Source organism: Misgurnus anguillicaudatus, chromosome 21, assembly GCF_027580225.2.
Source record: "Misgurnus anguillicaudatus chromosome 21, ASM2758022v2, whole genome shotgun sequence".
Taxonomy (NCBI): Eukaryota; Metazoa; Chordata; class Actinopteri; order Cypriniformes; family Cobitidae; genus Misgurnus; species Misgurnus anguillicaudatus.
Window position 1 is genome coordinate 53,957,501 of NC_073357.2, and position 10,170 is coordinate 53,967,670.

The window sequence follows — 10,170 nt, forward strand, 5'->3', positions numbered from 1 at the left end:
ATTTTCGGATGTTTGTTGTTTCACCTCCCACCTCTATAATGGCTGTATAGGTGCACTGGAACAATCCTTCCTAAAATGCATTAAACTTTCGTTTACAAAGACGTGAAACTCACCGAGTGGTCAGGGGTGTTCACTGATATGCTCACACAAAAATCGCTGCAAAATACGCATTCCAACAGGTTTTATCGTAGTTTTTGCCAACTCCACTGACTTGTGTTAGATGTGCTGTGAGGTACGGTATTACTCCGTGCCGGGAACTTTGTTTCTATTCTTGCAATTGGCAAAGGCGGATTAGCGCCACCAACTGGGCTGGAGTGTTTATTATTCAAGCTCTCAGCGGAAGAATATACAAGTGTGGGGCGTTTGGAAAAATAGGTCCACAAGTTAACAATGAATGCTAAAACAGCTGTTGGAAAGCATCTTTTGCAGCGATTTTTGTGTAAGCATATCAGTGCACACCCCTGACCACACGGTGAGTTTTACGTCTTTGTAAACTTAAGTTTAATGCATTTTAGAAAGACCCATTGTAGAGGTGGGAGGTGAAACACAAACACCCGGAAATTCTCGGGGCAGCCGCATATGTCGAAATTTCAGTCAAAACCGTTCTATTTCACCATAAACAATCTGAAAACAGGGCTTTAAGTGTAAAATACCGAACTTGTCCTTTAAACTGAAAAGTAACTTGCATTACTTTTTTTTAAAAGTAACTCAAATATTAATGTGTACATTTATAAAGTAATGCGTTACTTTACTCGTTACTTTAAAAAAGTAATATTATTACGTAATGCACGTTACTTGTAATGTGTTATCCCCAACACTGATTATAAGCGCTCTTGCACTCTTAAAAATAAATAATAATAAACTTGGTTTCATAAAATGAGTTTTGACAGTCTGCTCTGTTTTTTGAGTCCCTACCAGAAAAGGATGGAAAGAAAAACCTCTTTCTTATAAGATGTGTTGAAAAAAGTTTTGAGATCAATGCACCAGACAAAAAGACTAAACAGGAGTGGATTCAAGGTATAACACGCCTACCGGTTACATACCAAAAGCTGAGCAGCCGGAGGTTTACTGTGTTTTGTTTTTGTTTGTTTTAGCCATCCAGGACTGCATCGTCCGCATAAGGCAGGGCCTTTCCTCCGCACCCCGCGAGTCCAGACAGAGACGCAAAGAGGAAAGAAACAGAATGAGAGCTGAACAGGAAGCCATGGAGAGCCGACTGAGACAACTGCAGCTGGCCAATGAGACCAAACAGGCTAAACTGGAGGCCATGAGTAAGGTACTGCTGCCTTCCTTGGGTCATTCATCCTATCTATACCTGCCCTTATGAAAATTAACCATAGTTTAATTATAATAAAATGTTGTAACCATGTTTTTGCCATTTGTAAAACCATGGTTAAACTAGTAAACTCAAAAAAAATTTTGGTTGGTTTAAGCCATGGTTGGGTAACAACAACCCAGAATAGATTTATTTATAATCAGTGTTGGGGGTAACACATTACAAGCAACGCGCATTACGTAATAATATTACTTTTCTGAAGTAACAAGTAAAGTAACGCATTACTTTATAAATGTACACATTCATATTTGAGTTACTTTTAAAAAAAAAGTAATGCGAGTTACTTTTAAGTTTAATTAATTAGATGTAAAAAAAACAATGTACTGCATTAAACTGAACGTATTAACGTAGAATTACACACTCTATGTGTGAACAGTTTCAGTCAGAAATAGAAAAGATGGTAGGCCAGAGCTTGACATTTTTGCGATGGAAATATGCAATTGCTGAATGCAGAACTTCTCAGTCATAAAACACACCTTTAAAGTAAGAAAAAGTAACGCAAAAGTAACTTAAAAGTAACATAAGCATTACTTTCCATGAAAAGTAACTAAGTAACGCAATTAATAACTTAATATGGTAATGCATTACTTTTAAAAGTAACTTTCCCCAATACTGTTTATTATAGCCCATCAGTAGACTCTGTCCAATATTTACCCAAACGTGGCTTAAACCAACCCAGTATTTTTTTGGAGTGTATTGTCACTGAGCAAACTAGGAATTACTTTTAGTGCCACACTCAGAAAAAAAGTACAAAAGTTGTCAGTGCATTTAAAGGAAAACACCACAGTTTTTTAATATTTTATTATGTTCTTACCTAAACTTAGACAAATTAATACATACCGATGTTTTTCCAATGCTCACACTTAATCTTGGTACACGGCATCGTGAATGTATTAGCATTTAGCCTAGCCCATTCATTCCTTAGGATCCAAACAGGGATGAGTTTATAAACCACCAAACACTTCCATGTTTTCCTTATTTATAGACTGTTACATGAGTAGTTACAAGAGTAAGTATGGTGGCACAAAAAAAATTAGGCTGAAATGTTTGGTGGTCTTCTAAAATCATCCCCGTTTGGATCCTAAGGAATGAATGGGGCTAGGCTAAATGCTAATACATTCACGATGCCGTGTACCAAGATTAAGTGTGAGCATTGGAAAAAGATAGGTATGTATTAATCCGTCTAAGTTGAGGTAAAAACATAATTAAAAATCGAAAAACGGTGGTGTTTCCTTTAAAGACACCAGTATGTACCTCTAAACTACCTTATGCACTTTTAGGTACAAAAGTGTACTTTTTTGAAAAGGTACCACCCCAGTGCCACTTTTTGAACCTTCTTGTACCTTTTTTCCTGAGATTACAGGTACCATGGGTTTATATGTGAGGAATTTGCTTGGTGTATTGTTTAACATTGACAGTTAAAAAAAAACTGGTAGTAAAACAATATTGAAAAAAAATCAACAATTAAGAATGGTAATTTGTGATTATTTAACTATAATAATCATGTTTTTGGTTTTATTTGTTATAAAACCATGGTTAATTGGTTACGAGTGGTAATCTTATCTGAGCCAATCACAGGTTGTTAAATACAGGTGTAAACCAGCTGTTCATGGTTTTTAACTTTTATTGATTTTAATGACATTTAGGGATGTAGTTTGTGATATATGTAGTTATGAAGTCACCCAGCAAGCAATAGCCGTCATTTCACCGTCTAGGTCCGATATAGTCTGGCTATATGAGTAACCCACTTCTAGCAAAAATAAACTTGAATTTGGTTACCTGTCGTTTTTGCTAAAATTACTTTGATATTCCAACATGTATAAGTCAACAGTGATTACAAGGTGTTTGGTTTAATTTATTTATTTTATTGTTGGGCTATGGTGAGTCTATAAAAGTTTCATAGATTTTTCCTAGTTTTGGTCTAAACGTCTGGGCTGTGTTTAGAGACGTCTTAAAAGCAAAATTGCTTGCTGGGCAGAGACGCTCCCTGTAAAATTCAATGTCACATGGTCACAGGAAATGTTTTAATACACATTAATACCAGGTACTAAGGTAAATCTATCCCATCCAAATACTTGCGTCCGCATCAATCAACCAGAAATAAACAAGGCCATTGATAAAGAGTTTAAGTAATGTGTTGCTAGTAAGATGTTTTTCTTTGCTTTCTTTACTGTCAGTTTCCTTTTTTGGTTTTATGTCAGTCACTTTCATTGTGTCTGTTAAACACAGTAATGTTAACAGTAGACTCCAGATAAAAGATCCCTGAGGTTTCACATACACTGTTCATTTGAACTGAAAGAAATCAATAATCAGGATTATATTTTAAACTTAAAACACCAGTTCTTCCATTCACTAAAAGTCACAGATCTCACTGAAGTATTTAAAATGATAAAGTTGTATTTTTACATAACGTTATTTTTTTATATCTGCAAATGCAAATATACTTGTGGACACCTGCAGAAACAGAACTCCTGTTCAGTGAAGCACACTTCCCGTATATGACTGCTATTTAAGTTACCACTTCCCGTTTAATGTCTGCTATCTCAAAAGGTTATAGTTATTTTCTTAAGGCATGTCTCATCAGTGATTCCATAACTAGTAAATATAGTTTTTTCTTTATATAATAAGACTACAAAGTTATATCCTGTCTTTTGATTTCTGACATGATCTTCAATGTTACAATATAAAGTGTACAGATTACATTTACATTTGGTAAAAAAAACATTTAAAGGTGCAATCAGGGAGTTTTAGCAACATTTAGTGGTGAGACTGTGAATTGCAACCAACGGCTCAGTCCAAAGGTCACCTGTCCTTTTCGAAACACATAGTGAAGCTACTTTAGCCTCCACAGGACAAACATGTCATCGCCTGACACAACGTAGTGACAAAATGCGCTCTGTAGAGCAGTTTGTCCATTTAGGGCTACTGTAGAAACATGACGGTGACTTCAATGTAAGGGGACCCGCGGTGTATTTAGATAAAACAGCTCATTCTAAGGTAATAAAAACAATACAGTTCATTATGTAAGGTCTTTTTACACCAAATTTCTATGGGATTTGGGCCATTCAAGCAACTTGGTTTTCTTTCTTTAAAGCCACTTCATTGTTTTCTTGGCATTGTGTTTGTCTACCTGCTCTTCATTTTCAGCTTTCTGGTAGCTGGCAGCAGATTTATATCCAGAATGTCCCAGTACATTTCTCCATTCATCCTGCCTTCAATAATATGAAGTCTGCCAGTACCCCTTGCTGAAAAGCAGCCCAAACCATGATGCTTCCACCCCCAAACTTAACTGTTGGTATGGTGTTCTTGGGGTGGTGAGCAGTGCCATTTTTCTCCAATCATGGTGTGTAGAATGACTGCCAAAAAGTTCAATTTTGCTTTCATCTGACCATACTCTAGTCTCCCAATAATCCACAGGCTTCTCCAAATGCTTTTCCGCAAACTTTAACCGAGCCTCAACATGCTTTTTGTTCAACAATGAAGTCTTGCGTGGTAAACGTGCATGGATGTCATTGTGGTTCAGTGCATTGCTGATGCAAAGTCTTCCTGCAGTTCTGCCCAAATGGTTCTTGGCTCTTGGAGAACTCTCCTGATTATTCTTTGGACTCCTTGGACAGGGATCTTACGTGGAGCACCTGACCGTGGCCGGTTTGTGGTGAAGTGGTGCTCTTTCCATTTCCGATAATGGTCCCCACACTGCTCACAGGAACATTCAGCATTCTGGAAATGTGCCTAAAAACATTCCGTTCAAAATGCTTTTTAAGGATAAGATTGCGAAGATCTTGAGAGAGTTCTTTGCTTTTATCCATCATGAAGTCTTTCTTGTGTGCCTCCTGGGTAATGAGAAGCCTTTATAGGCCATCGATTAGGACTAAAGCAGTTGATATCAATTAGTACTGATAGAGTGCAGGGTTTCTCTCTCAATACTGATAGATTTCAGGTGATCTCCTGGATTTCTATGCCTTTTTGCACCTTGTTCTCTTTATGTGTTCAATACTTATTCCGTGTGTCATTTCACTTTATTTATTATGACTCAACTTGTATACTTAAATGTTCTTTGTATGATTTCAATATTTGGGTTGATGGCTACATCTGGTGGAAACTTTTGTGACACTTAGAAATCCCCTTACTGATAAAAATGCTGCTGTGTCAAATACTTATTTTCCCCGCTGTATATAATATAATAAAAAATGTTTTTCTAATTTTGCAACTGGATATAAAGAGACAACTTTAAATGCATTTTACACATCCAAGTTAAGGCTCTGTCCTCGTCAAAATTCTTTGTAAGGGTGCAATAGCGCATTTTTTTACATTTATAAATTTAACAGATGATTTTATTCAAAATTACTTACAGTGCATTACACTGTGTACCGATTTTATCAGTGTGTGTTTCCCCTTGGGATCGAAACCCATGACCTCTGTGCTCCTATCGCAATGCTCTACCAGTTACAGATACAAATTTTACAGATGAGATCAATTTTTTGCTAACAAACAGTTTGTCACAGCTGTTTAACCTTAGCTGAACCTGAACATTCCTTTAACATTAAGCATTGAATAAAGACTAGCTGTTATGTCATGCTTTTATATGTTTGCCCAAAACAGACAAAGAGTCTTGTGTTTGTGTGTGGTCTCAGAATCTACAGGAAGTTGGGGTGAAGGATGTCGTGGAAGAACAGAGAATTCAGACCCAAACCGAGTTACTACGCCAATACAAAAGAGAACTGGAAAAGGAGAAACTGGTAACCTGCCCAAGTCTCTATCTAATATACACAAACCCTTCTATGTTCAGACTAAATGGCTACAGATGTGCACAGAACGATGCTCTTTGTTGCACATCAGGCTCGAAGGCAGATGGAGGAGCAGGTGGTGGAAAAGTCCAATGAACTGGAGCAGTACTGGCAGCGGATGCAGGAACTGGAAGAAATGTACGTTCAACTGAAAGAAGCTCTGGAGGACGAGAGGCAGGCCAAACAGGACGAAGAAGCACTGCGCAAACGGCAGGCCAGGTAAATGCACGCAGACGCACATGCACGTGCATGTGGCCAATGCAAAACATGTCCGTTTTCTTGCAGGCTGCTGCAGGAGGAGGCAAGCAAAAGACAGGAGCTGGAGCAGATTTACCAGCAGCAGATGACCATTTTGTCTCAGTCCCAGAAAGAAAAAGAGGAGCTGGAGAAGGAGCGGTCGGAGAAGGAGCGAGCACTGCAGGCTGCAAGGGAGCAGCTGGAGAGCCTGGAAAAACAGAGGCAGGGAGCGCAGGAGGAATACAAGGTATATTGAGCTCATATTGGGTCGTCGTTCTGATAGTCACTGGTCACTGGTCCTTGTTTCTGGTCTGGTAGGTCTTTAACTTCCCTGTTTTAATTTATTTGGTATCACTTTACAATAATACGGTTGTATTAGTTACCATTAGATAACATCATGGGCGTACATTTAATCTACAATTGTACTTGTAAGGATATGAGTACACAGAGAAAAGCCTAATATTCTCCTGAGACCCAGCAATAATTTTTTTGTCCTCTGTAGTGGACCTGAGTTTCAGACCTCTAAGTCAAGCATCATTTATCCAACCTATTTGAATCTTACTGTTCTGTCAAGAGGACATCCTGGGCTTTAGTAATACCATATTTGTCTGGATATATTTGTACAATTTGTATATTTGTAAAATTATTCTGATTCTGAATTGGTCTTAGTAAAGTAGTTGTTAAGTTTAAGTATTGGTAGGAATTGGGTAGGATTATGGATGTAGAATAAGGTTTTGCAGAATAAGGCATTAATATGTAGTTTTTAACTATTAATAAAGACATTAACCAAAACACTTACTTTGTTATATTAAGAACACATTGCAGCGGTTATACTTGACGTCGTCTCTTACATTTTCACAGCGATCAGCTGTAAAATGTTTTGGTCCCGCTCGATTTTCGTTGACTGGGTAAAATAATGTAAAGTTTTCATAAGATCCTCTGGGGTCAATGTTTTAGCATGAGAAGCTTAATGCTGTCTGGAGAACAAGCAACCGAGTGCCTCTCGCGGAAATTATTAGATGTTGATGGCTTACGTTTCTTTCCCGTCACAGAAAACCATCACACGTTTAGCGATGCAATTAAAGTATTATTTTGTTTTGTTTGTTGATCACGAAGTACAAAGTAGATGAGGAAAACTAGGACTCCGTGTGCGCCGCCATTGTTTGTTTACATTGCGTGGTGCGCTGTAATATCAGGAATGGATTTATTGCGTTCTGTAAAAAAGGAGGAGTGGCGTTTATCGCATTTTGGGAAAAAAGGGAGAAAAGATGACAGAATATCACGGCGGGTATTGGATTTTGCGTAAAATTAAGAATTTACTTTTAACTACTGACCTGATATAATACTGATTTTGGCAGTAACTCATTTTTTTCAAAAATGGCGTTTATCGCGTTTTGGAACCAAACTCTTCATATCTTTATATCATTCATAATACACATGGCTTAAAATTATAATTTTCGGGGGTACAACCCTTAGATGGGCGAACCCCCTGGAATGTATAGTTCATATTGTTAACATGAACTAACAATGAACAAAACTACTACAGCATTTATTACTCCTAATTCATGTTCAGCATTTTTTTTTACTTGTTAACATAGTTAAATGCACAATAAACTAATGTGACATTAACTAACATGAACAAAGATTAATAAATGTTGTTATACAACAGGGTTGTTAATGCGTCGTTCTGATTGGTTGTCAAACATTCTAAGGAGGAAATAATGGATTTATTTAATTTTAACAAATAAAGCATAAATATATGTTTAGTAGTGAAAGAAAGAAATTGAAAAATTAAAATACATCAAATAAATACAGTAAATAAACACTGATTGCCTGCTTGTTCAGTTTTGTTTTTGCTTCTTTTCTGATATTATAAAACTAGAAAAAGTTAATACATACTAAAAAAAAAACACATTTATACAAATATTGATAGACCAACCTGTTTATATTGTTCTCACTACTGCAAACACAAGTGCATCTCTCTCTCTCTCTCTCTCTGTAAAATGACATTTTGGAATTGGCTACCAACGTATGCAAGAAATAAGTCCTACCAAAATAGCATTTAAAGGACTTAAAGAGCACTTTTTATGTGATTTGCGATTTTACATTTCCTTTGCTGTGTAAGTGTGTATTAGTACATGTTAACAATATATAAAAGGTACAAATCCCAAAGATGACGCAGGTTATCATCTCTTTTCTTGGTCTACAACAAATGAAAATTCTGTTATCATTTACCTACCCTCATGTTGTTACAAACCTGTATAAATGTCTTTATCCTGATGGACACGAAGGAAGATATTTTTTAGGAATGTTTGTAAAATGAAAATTCTGTGATCATAACCAAACCAATCAGAGGCCCCACTGACTTCCATAGGATAAAAGAATAATGGAAGCCAATGGGGCCTCTGATTGGTTTGGTTAAGATGACAGAATTTTAATTTTTGGGTGAACCATACTTTTAAGAAATACAACCTAATTATATACATTTTATTCCCAGACTGTTTTTGTTTCATCCTTCAATCTTGGAATATTGTATATTTCAGTAAAAAGTTTTAGATTTAAGTGACCATGTTTTGTTTTTTCAGGCAGTTGCAAAGAAACTGGAGCGGGCATCGAATATGACAAAGAAATGTAAACACAGAGTCAACGAACGTGAGGGTCTCCTTCGGATCATTCAGCCCAGGTGGCAAGGCACCCGGTAACATGACCAACTGGGGAATGGCAGCTTTCACTCAATCAGAACTGGTTCAGTTAGAGAAGAACTGGCAGGAGAACAAGAACAGACCAGACGATGGACAATAACTCCCGATGTGAACATTCATTGAACCATACAACCACCAAACGCCATAATTGTACCGTTTAAAACAAATGAATGCATTTATAAAATACAACTTCAATTTTTAAATAACTGCTGTGAAACATTAAAAATTGTTTTGTTATATGTGTGTAACCGGAGTTTGTGATAATGTACGGCTGTATTTATTGCAAGGCAACAGTGATGTTATCTTTGTAGTGCTGTAAAAACATAATAGTACATACAGTATATGCATATATGGTTGTGTCCACTAGATGTCCTAGTTGATACACATAAATTTGTCAGAGGATTGAATCATACCCATTTGCTAAATGAAAAACGCAGGTATGCAGTTCTGTTCTCTGATGAGCATCATACTGCACCACTGATACATAACTGTGTGTAATTCATTGTCAACATTGATCAGTCTGTGTTTTTTCAGTCAGTTTGGAATACAGTACACATATAAAATACAGGACAAGTGCTACATTTGTGGTTGGTGTGATAATTTATCTTTAAATGAATCTACATCCAGAATAGCTAGGTTTGGGTTGTGGTCCTGTAGACAGTCTTTTCAGAAAAAGACTGAAAATGTTTCATGTTCATTTAACTTTGAACAAACTGTTGCCAATAAATAACATAAATGTCAAATCTACAGTAAGTTACTGGCAGCTAGTTGCCAGTAATACCCAGTAATACTGTCATTTCTACAGACATATTTTACAGTGTAGATATATGTAGACAGACAAGACATATATTTAGAGACAGACAGACAGACATAATTAGGTGGACAGACAGACAGACTTATAGATAGATAAGACAGAGATATTTAGGTGGACAGATAGACAAACAAACACACAGAGAAATTTAGGTGGGTGATTCTCACGAAACCATTGAAACACCACGACACTAATGATTTTAGCTTTAAAATGTGTAACATTAAAAAGCATCAGAATTAACACAATACTGTGTTCTACCTTGCACAATGTGTGATTTCAACATAAGAATTTATAATT

General features: G+C 36.6%; 1 protein-coding gene across 2 annotated transcripts in view; it reads left to right on the forward strand.

Moving 5' to 3' along the window:
- The window catches only part of swap70a (switching B cell complex subunit SWAP70a), a 17,160-nt gene extending 7,519 nt beyond the window's left edge, over positions 1–9,641 (forward strand). Inside the window, exons 6-11 of one of the 2 annotated variants that reach the window (XM_073859383.1) lie at positions 909–1,017; positions 1,095–1,276; positions 5,980–6,075; positions 6,176–6,342; positions 6,409–6,607; positions 8,946–9,641. In XM_073859383.1, the coding sequence (XP_073715484.1) occupies positions 909–1,017; positions 1,095–1,276; positions 5,980–6,075; positions 6,176–6,342; positions 6,409–6,607; positions 8,946–9,062 (870 nt within the window). In that variant the 3' untranslated portion in view covers positions 9,063–9,641. Of the gene's footprint in view, positions 1–908; positions 1,018–1,094; positions 1,277–5,970; positions 6,076–6,175; positions 6,343–6,408; positions 6,608–8,945 lie in introns of both variants that reach the window. The other variant, XM_073859382.1, reaches the window with a different exon arrangement.
- The last annotated feature ends 529 nt before the right edge of the window (positions 9,642–10,170 follow it).